This window comes from Vigna unguiculata, chromosome 9 (assembly GCF_004118075.2).
Source record: "Vigna unguiculata cultivar IT97K-499-35 chromosome 9, ASM411807v1, whole genome shotgun sequence".
Lineage (NCBI taxonomy): Eukaryota > Viridiplantae > Streptophyta > Magnoliopsida > Fabales > Fabaceae > Vigna > Vigna unguiculata.
The window spans coordinates 36,187,326-36,200,272 of NC_040287.1; the positions used below are offsets into that span (position 1 = coordinate 36,187,326).

Genomic DNA, 12,947 nt, shown 5'->3' on the forward strand with positions numbered 1-12,947 from the left:
ATATTTGTTATTTTTGTTCAATTAAGTTTCAATTTTGTTTAAAATTGAGCAATTTTTTCAATTTCGAAATTTAGACCAAATTTAATTTTTATATAAAAATTATAATAATGTGAATTTTAATAAATTTAATAAAAATATTTAATAAAAAATATGAATTTTAATATAAAAATTAAATTTGAAAGATTGCTCAATTTTAAACAAAATTGGGACTCAATTAAACAAAAATAACAAATATAGAAACTAAATTCAATATAAAACATTGACTATGACACGTGACACGTTGCTTGATTGACATGTGAGCATTTAAAAAAAATTAAAAATTTTAAAAAAAATTTAAAAACTACGAAGTGACACATGATAGTCACGATTCGTAACCATTAATAATTTAAACATTGTTAGCAAAAAATTAGCAAAAAATATCAAAATCTAAGCACAAAAATAAAATTATAACTGATTTAACAAAACTTGACGAAAATTTAGAAAAAAATTATTTAACCTTTAATAAATGAAAAAATATATATAATCATATAAACTTAAAATAACTAAATAATACAAACATGAGGGTATATCTTGTGATGTGATGGAGCAAGGATCTAATTCTTCAGAAGTGGTGAGAATTTGACACGAAGGACCTGGCTATAACCCATTAAAGCTACAAAGTAATCCACTCAATCAATAAAAAGTATATTGTTCACAAACTTTTAATCAGAAAAATACAGCACCAACGGTAAAAGGAACATGAAAAAGAACAAAAAAACTTATCTTACCACCTTTATAGCACTCCATATTCCATGTCAAAAGACAAGTTCTCCAAATTCACTTTTTTTATGATAAAAACAACACAAACACAACCTCAGATTTTAACCAGATGGGTCACAGAGAACAAGTTTTGTACAGTTGAGTTGAGTTCATGTTTATCTTTACATAATAGATTATAACAAATTTTGTTTATACGTGTAATTCGAGTTTAAGTGACATTAAATAAGAAAATAAAAAATTAGAATATTATATAAGAATGAATATTCATAAATTTATTGTTTTAAAATTTTTGGATAAAAATAATGTTAATTTTTAATCTATAAATTGAATTTATATTTTATTAATGTTATATTTTCCTGATAATCTTTTCTCGAAAGAACAAAAAGCATGGTATTATGAACAACGAAAGGAAGATCATAAACACACGAGAATACTTTTACCACGAACACTTAAAAAACCAGGCATGGTCCTCTGTTTTTGTATCTTTGATTGAACATAGAATATTGTCCCCACCCTCTTGATGTAAACTGTTATACACAAAACTAAACTAACCTATCAGAATTTACATTTTTCTAGGAGTGTAAAATTTGGAAAAGCTGGGGAATATTTCAACAAAAGATAACATGGAATCATGAAAGAATAAGAAAAAAATTGATCATAGGCGATACTCTTTCTCAGTTTTATGAGAATTTTATTATTGCCATGCACCTTCTCATTTCTTCTGTAATACCCAATAAGATGTGGGAATGGAATCTGGTGTTTCAAAAAATATCTAAGTTGTATACATTTAGAATATGAAATATAGAGTAAGTGGAGTTTACTCTATGAATAAGGTATTCAATGACACAAGTAATAATAAGTGGGAGATAGTACAAAACCCAATACCTAATATTTCTTGCTAAACCCACAATTCATTTATCTATATTTTACCTCCATTAACTAGTTACTTGAGGAGTGATCTTGGTGGAGCAAGCATGCTACGATCCATGAAGCAATTTACAAAATTTTTGATTGCTTGCGAGAATGAAGAAAAATCCGGAAGTAATAATTATAACGGAAAATCATTTTGGACACTTTAGAGAGCATTTATACTTGGAGAAACTTTATGGAAAAAAAGAAGAGAAATAAGTGATTGAAATGATTGGTGATATAATATGACAAGAAGAAATATTATTGATGGAATGCCTGCAATTAGATGGGTTAAAAATCAATACCATCTTGTTTTATTCAGTTTTTATTCTACATTTCAAGTGTGTAAATAAAGGATATTGTTATTAATAAAAAATAAGACTTATATAATTTATTTGGGTTAAATATATTTTTATTCATTAATTTTTTATAAAAATTGAATTAATAACCGCTCTTCAAACTTTTAGATTAATTTAATTTTTTATCTTTAAAATTATATGAATTTAGTCTTTTTAATCAAATGATTTAAACAATTCCATACTATGAAACATATGTGAAACGTCAAATAAACATAACAAAATTTGGTTTAAAAGACTAAATTCATGAATTTCTAAAGTTGGAGGACTAGATTGGACCAAAGTTTTAAAAAATGACTAATTCCAATTTTCACTAAAAGTTAAGGGATAAAAACATAGTTAACCCTTTTATCTTTAAGGCTTAAATACCTTTTTAGTCCTCATTTTCGCAGTGTTTGTTGCGGATGATCATCATTTTGACAGAATGTTTAAAATGGTCATCATTTTTACCCGAATGTTTAAAATGGTCTTCATTTTCGCAATTCGTGCTTTATTTGGTCCTTTTCTGTAACGCTGTTTAAAATGGTCTTCATTTTTACCCAAATGAGGACCATTTTAAACATTTGGTAAAAATGAGAACCATTTTAAACATTCTGTTCAAATGATGACCATCCGCAACAAACACTACAAAAATGAGGACCAAAAAGGTATTTAAGCCTATCTTTAATAATGAGTGTTTTTTGGACCTTTTGCATTTTTAATAGTATCACATGTATTCATAAGATGATTTAGACGGTTTTAACTTAATTCTCACTTTTCTCTTAAAGTTTATCAAGTTGTATGAACTTTACTTTAATCCAATAGAAATATTTTTTTCTTTCAAACAATTTGCACTATTGGTTCACACAACAATTGCAAGATAAAAGTCTCACTGATAGAGAGTGGAACATCACTTTTAAACTTGATATTGTAGATATTTGAAAATTAAGGAACAATTACAGTTTCCACAAGTATAGAACCCTTTGGGATTTTGAGTTAAGTGTGGACCAAAACTAACAATTTTATTCAGATCATGGAACCTGCTAAAACATGAAGGAGTTATGGTGTATTCTTGCATGATTCTGTAGGAAATTCTCTCTCTTCCTTTTCAATTTACGTGGACTTTCACTTATGCGAAACTTGCACTCTTCATAAAGCCTAATCATAATGTATTAATATCAATGCAGCAAAGTGTATGTGAAACATTAGTCATTTTTAGGTAAAGTATTTGATGTGTTAGTAAATCACTTTGTTCTTCATAGAATGTTTCACAATGTTTATCTGCTACATAAATCCAATAATAGTATATATACAAGCAAAAATCTAAAATTAAAGTTCCATCAATTGGAAGAGATTAAAAGGATGGTAAAAAGAAAAATAAACTAACATCAGAGTGATATTTGTATATTACTTTATCTAGCAACCAAATTAGGACCAATCTAGGACAAGGCTATTAGCAATGCAAGCCACAACTTTGGACCCTCCACAACAATGGAGAAAGGTGTGAGAATCAACATAGACAGTATGCAAAGATAAGCATAGTAATTCATTCCACTGATAAACATCACTTTCATTCCCTTCTTTGAGAATATATTCAGAAAGAGAAAGGCCAAGTTGGATATTGTAGCACAAAAAAACCTTATGTGTTCACTTGGATAAACTGGTTCAGAGTGATCAGAAAGAGAAATGATTTTAGAAAGAGCATCGTGTTAGATTTGTAAGACATGAGAGCAGGTGAAAGGAAGAAGTTGCAGGATTATGCTATTTTCTCATATCTCTTTATATGAGATGATTTGAAGGTAATTCATGGTAAAAGATGTTTGTAGTCTTGATTCATTTCCGCTTTTAAAATTAAACTTACAACAATAATTAACATCCAAAATTTCTAAAATGTTTATTAATTTTTTTCAATATGTAAATATATTATTTTTTTATTATTTTTATTAAAATAATTATTTTCTTCCAATTATTCATTTAAATATTTTTTATAAAATAAATCTAATTTATTTAAATATAATTTTAGATTACTTTCAACAACATGGATAATTTGGAAATCTTATTTTTTTTTCAATTAAACTTAGTTTTAATCTAATCACATCAATCAAATCACTCACTCTCACAATCTTTATTTCTAAATTCACCAACTTTCACCTCCAAATATCTTACGTTGTGTTTGAATTTAGGTGTTAATTTATGGGAGTAAATTTGCATTACTTGAGTTAATTTGTAAGTAAAGATGAGACTGTTTGGATTAAAGAAAAATGAAAGATGATATGATTTGAGTGGATATGAGTGAGAAGTTTTTGAAAATTTGTGTATGATGTGATTAATAAAATTTAATAAAATTTAATTTTTAATAGATTAAATTGTATAATTACCATTTTAACCTTTAATGTAAATATGATATTAAAATAAAAGTAAAGGTGTTATTTAAAATTAGAAAAATATAATTTATTAAAATTATCACCAATAACTTAAAAGAAATTATTATTATTCTCGACGATAACTTAAAATAATTTATAATATACACTATTTAATTTATATCTTCACATTTATTTAAGTTTACTTTATTTTATATAATTAATTCATTTATAAAATGTATTTATTTGAATAATAATAATAATATATTATTATTATTATTATATAATACTAATTATAATAATAATAAGAGTTATTATTATTATTAATATTTAAAAAAATACTAATTAAATATATATGTATAATTGTTATAATATATATATATATATATATATATAAAACGATTATTATATATATTATGTTTATAATATATTCTATTATTATAATATACATATAATTAATATATAATTATTATATATATATATAAACAATTATATATAAAACCAATCAATTTTTATACACTGGACAATGAAGTAATTTTAACGTGATGAATTATTTTTTCCTGTATTTCTCTTCATTTTATAGAGTGCTTAAGTCTGCAACTCATGTGCAAATTCGCCCTCTCAAATCATCGCAAATCAGTGGAATCAAACACGTCCGTAACTCACTTTCCATCCAATACTTACATGGATCCGGACACAACATTAAAGAGAACAACATAAAATTCACTCTCTAATCCACTCAAATGCATTGTCTTACTCTCCTCCAAATCAATCACCAAAAATTATTATTTTAGAGCGTTAACTCTAAAAAACAAATAAACTAAGTAAAAACTTAATATCTTGTAAACTTTGTCTTTTACAAGAGAACATTCACTAATAGTCACCATATGAATGGAGAATCTATCCTTTAATTTAAGTGTCAACTATTTTTTTATCTTTATAAATTCTCTTGTTATGTCCTTTCTTCAAACTAAAATATAAAATCAGTGATCCTTCTCGTTTTCTCTGTTTAATGTTTATGTTAATATAGTATCAAAGTTGTGTTTAAACCTATAATAACCTCAAATCTTTCTCCTCTTTGGTGTCTTTTATTTTTCTATTCAAATTTTAGAAGAACTTTTAGAGAAAAAAATTTTCCTATGACAACCACAAGGAAAACCAACATGTCCATGCTTAAGGTCAATGGCCAAATGTTTTCCCTAAGCCTCTAACCTGACTAGATTTCTATTTGAAAAAGACAAATTTAAGGTGGTTGAGTTTTTTTTCCCTATTTCTAAAAGAGAAACTTAAAATCACGAGGTTGTGGAGGAACAGTTGAAAATTGACTCTTAGTTATTGGTTTAGGTGGTTACAGAACAGTTTAAAGTTTAAAGCGTAGAACATCTTTTTGGTTAATTATAGTGCCAAGTGTTTTTTTATCCCTATAATTTTTTTTGTTATAACCTTTGCATAATAAAAGAAACGAAGTCATTTGATTTTTTTTTTCATTTTCCCTCTTTTCTCTTTTCAATGTCTCTTTGAGTAAAGGCATACTAATTTTTATCTCAACTATATAATATATATATATATATATATATATATATATAAACAAATAAAAGTCTAAGGGTTATTACGTGGTATAAATTTAAAACTACTCAAGGATAAGAACAAATAATATGAAAAAAGAAACACGAAATTAAAAGGAATAAAAGATCACTTTTATACCAATTTTAATTTTAAAAACTATCAAATTAAGAAAGTTGAATTGAGTCAATTTAGGTTCATGTTGACATGAGTAAGCTAAGATGTCAACTTGGGTGAACCCAAACCCATGTTGACCTGAATTGTCCTATATTCATGTTAAGTGGAGTCATCATGGGCCTAAGTCGAGTCAACTTGGTCGGACCTAGGTCAAATCAAATTGGTTCGGGTCCATATTAAAACAAATATCTTGAGTCCGAGTCGAAATGAATCAGCTCAGACTCAGATCAAGTCAAATTGGTCCGGACTTAAGATGACATGAGTGGAACTAATTAAGTAAAGTTAGGATAGATCCACACTCGTGGTCGACCCACATTCATTCATGCTAGACTAAGCTAAAGTTGTTCCCTAGTCCTACCAAGATTGGGTTAAGCCCAACCAAGACCACATTAGGTCCAACCTGATCAAGGCCAAGTCAAGTTAGCTCAAGTCAAGGTTAAACCAACTTGACTTGCATGTTATTTGAGTTCAATAAGCTCAAACCTAAATTTTATTGAGTATAGTCGATCCAGGTTGAGTCAAGTTTAGATGAGAATGGACTAGATCAGATCAACCCAAGTCAAATTAGACCCATGTTCAACTGATCAAGACATTAAATTTACATTGTCGGGAACAACTCAAGTTAGACAAATCCCATGTCAAATTGATGAGGTAAATTGATCATTCGTTGAATTTATTAAAATAAAAAGGAGAAAGAAACATAAAATGAACCGCATAGAATTATACATTTATAAATAAAAAAATATAATGGTACGAATCTAAGCCCTTTAAAACTGGCACATAATAACACAATTGACAAATTGAATATAATAGACATTTAATTTAAATTAAATTGAAAAAATATAAATCAATTTAATATAATTAAAATAATGAATTTAGATTTTAGATTCGATTTATTTTGTTATATTTGGATTGATTCAATCCATAATCACCCTAGTTGAAGTTTGCATATTATACTAATAAGAAAAGAAAAGGATTATATATAAGACAAAAAAAAAAGTCAACCTAACATAGATTATTTTACATAAATGTGGTCACTTTACAAGTAGGTTGTCTGTATGCACTTTGATCATTTTATAAATCTATCAATTTACAATTTCTTTTATTATTATATCAATCAAACTATTTATAAAATTTTCACTCATTTAAGTTCATTTTTTTATCTTCCTTCTCTCAATCCATACCACTACCTAATCCAATGAAATGGTAACTGTTGAAATGATTATAAATTTTACAACTTATGTCCACCACGGTCAACCACAAGCAAAGTAGTCTACTGTTCAAAAATAAAAGCTCAAGCATGATATATATATATATCAATACTGGGACACGCACACACTCATGAGAGCAAGGAAAATTATAATATAAAAATGTATATCAGTATAAAATATTAATATTTTAAATTGTGAAATGCTCTTATTTTTTTATGGTCGTTAAAATATCAGCAGCGTACTAAGAGTAAATAAATGCAAAACTTTTGGTCGTGTGAATATATTTTTAATGATGAGAACTTGTTCTAATCTGTTTAAAGCAAGTGAAAAAAGAAATTATAAGTTGGATGATGAGCACTAAAAATGCATCTGTTCGCTTCCATCTCTGCTTTTGTTATTGAAGTGGGATATATCTTTCTAATTGGCTACGATTGGAATCCATCAGAAAGATGTGGATCACACCCTCTCTCTGTCTCAACAATATTATTTTTTTCTTCCAAATACATATATACGCTCATCAGTATCAGATGCACTTCATTCTATCCTCTACACTACCAAACTATGTATACCACAACATTAAAATATCATTGTCAAAACAGTATGCATTTTTTCAAACACCATTATCGCAACAACATTTTACAAAAACTCTTTATCACTACTCGTCATCACTCATACTCTCTCTTATCCTCTCAAAAACTACATCAACATATGTACTTTCTTTCTAAGCTTAGTTTATATATGAAAATAATGACATGTGGTCTGGTTTGATCGAAAGAAATAGAAAGATTCAAATCCATCGAGTGATATCGTTAGGATCAATCATCACATTGTTTGTTTTAGAATTTGAAACTCCATCATCTTAACAAGTGTTTTGAAGTGTTTACTATTAAGTCAGATGAGACTATTGAATATATCAGAAAGTATGAATGATTATATCAGAAAGAGAGAATAACATCGTTAAAATCAATCATCAGATTTTAAAGTTTGAAATTTTATCATCTTAAAATATATTTTAAAAGGTTAACTATTAAGCGATGTGAGACGATTGAATGTACTGTATGAATGATTATATTAGAAGGAGAGTACATTGTAACAGGTGGTGGGAGAGTATAAAGTACACATGCACTGATGTTATTCTTTGATGAGGCAGTGATAGTGGAGTATAAACGTAAAGCCTCTTTACCAAAGATGTTCACTTCTCCCAGCAGTAGTACTTGAGCAAGAACCTGCTTTTTCATCATCAAGGCTTGTCACTGCTTCCCTAAGTGATCCACTCAACCATTCCATATCTTATATACATCTCTTACACCCTTCTTCTTTCCCTGCAACCATTACACTAACCACAATCACCTCTCCTCTTTTTTCTTCTCTCAAAATGAACCACCATCCCTTCATCACCCTCTTCTCTACTATACTAATCGTTTCCACCACCACCCTATCACTCTCCCAGGTTATCATCACCAGTGGCACCACCAACAACCACTCACAGTTTTTCTTTCTCATGAAACTCTCTCTCTCCGGGAAGTACCCCATGAATTGGGACGCCGGAAAACCCGTGTGCAGCTTCACCGGAGTTACCTGCAACACCGAAGGTGACGTTATCAGCCTCGACCTTTCAGGTTGGTCATCACTTACCGGAAAGTTCCCGGCAGATACATGCTCTTACCTCCCACAGTTACGTGTTCTCCGCCTCGGCCACACCAGGTTCAAGTTCAACGTAGACACAATCCTCAACTGTTCCCACTTGGAAGAGCTTAACATGAACCACATGTCCCAGACCGGCACGCTCCCAGATTTCTCTTCCCTGAAATCTCTAAGGATTCTCGACTTGTCCTACAACTCCTTCACCGGCCAGTTCCCCATGTCAGTGTTCAACCTCACCAACCTCGAGGTGCTAAACTTCAATGAAAACGGAGGCTTCAACCTGTGGCAGCTACCTGCAGATATTGACAGGTTGAAAAACCTCAAGTCCATGGTGCTCACCACGTGCATGGTGCATGGTCAAATCCCTGCGTCCATAGGGAACATAACTTCCCTCATCGATCTTGAGCTGAGTGGGAATTTCCTCACGGGACAAATTCCGAAAGAGCTTGGTCAGCTGAAGAACCTCCGACAGCTTGAGCTTTACTATAACTACCATCTCGTTGGGAACATTCCGGAGGAGTTGGGGAACCTCACGGAGCTCGTGGATTTGGATATGTCAGTGAACAAGTTTACCGGGAGCATCCCTGAATCGGTGTGTAGGCTCCCCAAGCTTCAGGTCTTGCAGCTCTACAACAACAGCCTCACAGGAGAAATCCCAGGTGCGATTGAAAACTCAACAGCTTTAAGAATGCTGTCTCTGTACGACAACTTCCTTGTAGGACAGGTTCCCAAGAAACTGGGACAGTTCTCTGGAATGTTACTTCTTGACTTGTCGGAGAATAAATTTTCTGGTCCGTTGCCAACCGAGGTTTGCAAGGGTGGTACGCTAGAGTACTTTCTCGTTCTGGATAACATGTTTTCCGGAGAGATACCACAGAGTTATGCCAACTGCATGATGCTGTTGAGGTTTAGAGTGAGTAACAACCGTTTGGAGGGTTCCATTCCCGCGGGACTCCTTGGTTTACCACACGTTTCAATCATTGATGTCAGTAACAATAACTTGAATGGTCCAATTCCTGAGATTAACGGGAATTCTAGAAACCTGTCTGAACTGTTCCTTCAGAGGAACAAAATTTCAGGTGTCATAACTCCCACAATATCTCGAGCCATTAGTCTGGTCAAAATAGATTTCAGTTACAACCTTCTATCTGGTCCAATCCCTTCCGAAATAGGCAACCTCAGAAGGCTCAATTTGCTTATGTTGCAAGGGAACAAGCTGAATTCTTCCATCCCCGGTTCACTCTCTTCATTGGGGTCTCTCAACCTTCTTGATCTCTCCAACAATCTTCTAACTGGGAGCATCCCTGAAAGCCTCTCTGTGCTGCTACCAAACTCTATTAACTTCTCGCACAACATGCTTTCGGGTCCAATTCCTCCCAAACTGGTCAAAGGAGGGTTGGTGGAAAGTTTTGCAGGGAATCCTGGTTTGTGTGTTCTACCGGTGTATGCTAATTCATCGGATCGAAACTTCCCTATATGTGCAAGTGCCTACAAGAACAAGAGGATCAACACCATCTGGATAGCTGGGGTGTCAGTGGTTTTGATCTTTATTGGGTCTGCCTTGTTTCTCAAACGTAGGTGCAGCAAAGACACCGCTGCAGTGGAACATGAGGAGACACTGTCTTCATCGGTTTTCTCTTATGACGTTAAGAGCTTCCACAAGATCTCGTTCGACCAAAGGGAGATCGTTGAGTCCTTGGTGGACAAGAACATAATGGGGCATGGAGGGTCCGGGACAGTGTACAAGATTGAGTTGAAAAGTGGTGATATTGTCGCAGTGAAGAGGCTGTGGAGTCGCAAGTCCAAGGATTCGACTCCAGAGGATCGGTTGTTTGTAGACAAGGCATTGAAGGCAGAGGTGGAGACCTTAGGAAGCATAAGGCACAAGAACATAGTGAAACTATACTGCTGCTTCTCCAGTTTTGACTGCAGCTTGTTGGTTTATGAGTACATGCCAAATGGTAACCTTTGGGATTCCCTGCACAAGGGTTGGACCCTTTTGGATTGGCCTACTCGTTATAGAATTGCACTGGGAATTGCACAGGGTTTATCGTACCTTCACCATGATTTGCTTCTTCCTATTATCCATCGAGACATCAAGTCAACCAATATCCTGTTGGATGTCGATTACCAACCCAGGGTTGCAGATTTTGGAATTGCCAAGGTTTTGCAAGCAAGAGGAGTGAAGGATTCCACCACAACTGTCATTGCAGGAACATACGGTTACTTAGCCCCAGGTAGTTTCTGTTTCTCCCACAAAACTCATTTAAATCTCAGTAAAGAATTCATTTCTGCAAACTACCATCATATGTTTTCCTTAAATGATAGAGCAAAGGAGTTTTTATACAACAGAAATGATTCAGTATGATAAATTTGTTGAGTTTACAATAACTACCACAAAAGTTGAACCTAATGTGATGTCTGATAAGTTAACTAGGTAAACAACTTTTGCAGTGCATAAAAATTGGTAGATGATTAAGAATACATTGACTATTAGCGTTCAGGCTTGTTTTAAGCCAAAAGTGCTGCTTGGATATTCTCATGGTACTACCATGTAAATAATTGAGGTGCAGATATGAATGTTAAAATATAAGTAGTACTTTGTACCAAAAATACATAGGTGGTACGTGGGGGTTGGACAATTAGTCATGTGTTAACTTCTGTGTCATCTTTTTGATGTTCCCAACGCTGAATATTATTTTGGGCATGTTTTTATGGCTGTCACAGAATTTGCATATTCATCGAGGGCCACCACCAAGTGCGACGTGTACAGTTTTGGGGTGATTTTGATGGAACTGTTAACCGGGAAGAAGCCCGTGGAGGCAGAGTTTGGAGAGAACAGAAACATTGTTTTCTGGGTTTCCAACAAAGTAGAAGGCAAGGAGGGGGCAAGACCAAGCGAAGTTTTTGATCCGAGGTTATCATGTTCATTCAAGGATGACATGATCAAAGTGTTGCGGGTTGCCATTCGCTGCACCTACAAGGCCCCAACAAGTAGACCAACCATGAAAGAGGTTGTTCAGCTTCTGATTGAGGCAGAGCCACGCGGTTCCGATTCTTGCAAGTTGTCAACCAAAGATGTTTCAAATGTAAAGAAACCATATGAATTATAATTTGAGTAGCTTAAAGGGTAAGAGGGAGCATGTGACAGCTAAACATAAGCAATCTCTCTATAGATGTAACGAAACTGAGAGATTCACTGTAGAAGTGAGATCAAATTAGTATAATCTTCTTTTTTGTTCTAGACAAGTAGTTTGTAGATTCTATCTTTGACTATGACTCTTCTCTCTGTAGCTTCTCCCTTTTACTGTCTTTGAGTTTTGACATCTTGTAAAAATTTGAAGCTAAGCTTTAAGGTAATGTACAGTTTCTATATCTATATATATTTCATACAGCCCCACTTTGGAAAGCATTTGCCAACTTGCCTTGTGGAATTTGGGTTTTTTTTCTCTTGTATCAATCAACACTTTTATTTTGAGCGATGCAAGATGGCTCCAAAAAAAGGAGCATATATGTTGTGATTGTGAGGACTGGAAGGTCGTGATTCGCAAAGAGCTTTCTTTTTATATTTTACATAAAAAAATCAAAATGGGTTCCAGATTCTGAATACAATATTGTGGCATTATTTGTATGTGGAGGGTCCCTTTGCCAAAGCTATCCACTGGAAAATAAAGATGAATGGAATGATTGATTGATGAGAGCATCTTGTTGCCATTTTAGCCAGTGAAAGAGAAGAAAGCAGCACCATTAAGCTTTTCCTTTTTCCTCTTGAATCCTTTTCAAGTAGAGATTATTGTTTTCTTAGAATCAGGCCATGAGGAATAGAGCAATCTAAACATCAGAAGTGAGCTATGAAAGTTGAATCCCCCTTAGAAGATTTTTTTAAAGTCACATTAGACAGAAACTCTCTTAACTTAACACCTCTCTGTGCTAACATCAGTATACAAAACCAATCAAAATCATAACCATATTTAAGGAAATGAGGAAGA

General features: G+C 32.5%; 1 protein-coding gene across 1 annotated transcript; it reads left to right on the top strand.

Annotated features, from left to right (window-relative positions):
- Positions 1–8,469: 8,469 nt before the first annotated feature.
- Positions 8,470–12,370, top strand: LOC114162349 (receptor protein-tyrosine kinase CEPR1). Its single transcript, XM_028046207.1, has 2 exons — positions 8,470–11,195; positions 11,686–12,370. Exons 1-2 carry the CDS (start codon positions 8,690–8,692, stop codon positions 12,069–12,071), a joined length of 2,892 nt encoding a protein of 963 aa, XP_027902008.1. The 5' UTR covers positions 8,470–8,689; the 3' UTR covers positions 12,072–12,370.
- Positions 12,371–12,947: the final 577 nt, after the last annotated feature.

Coding starts and splice junctions, on each gene's coding strand:
- LOC114162349 (XM_028046207.1), top strand. CDS start 8,690: ATGAACCACCATCCCTTCATCACCCTCTTCTCTACTATACTAATCGTT. Junction 11,196..11,685: donor ATACGGTTACTTAGCCCCAG/GTAGTTTCTGTT, acceptor TGGCTGTCACAG/AATTTGCATATTCATCGAGG.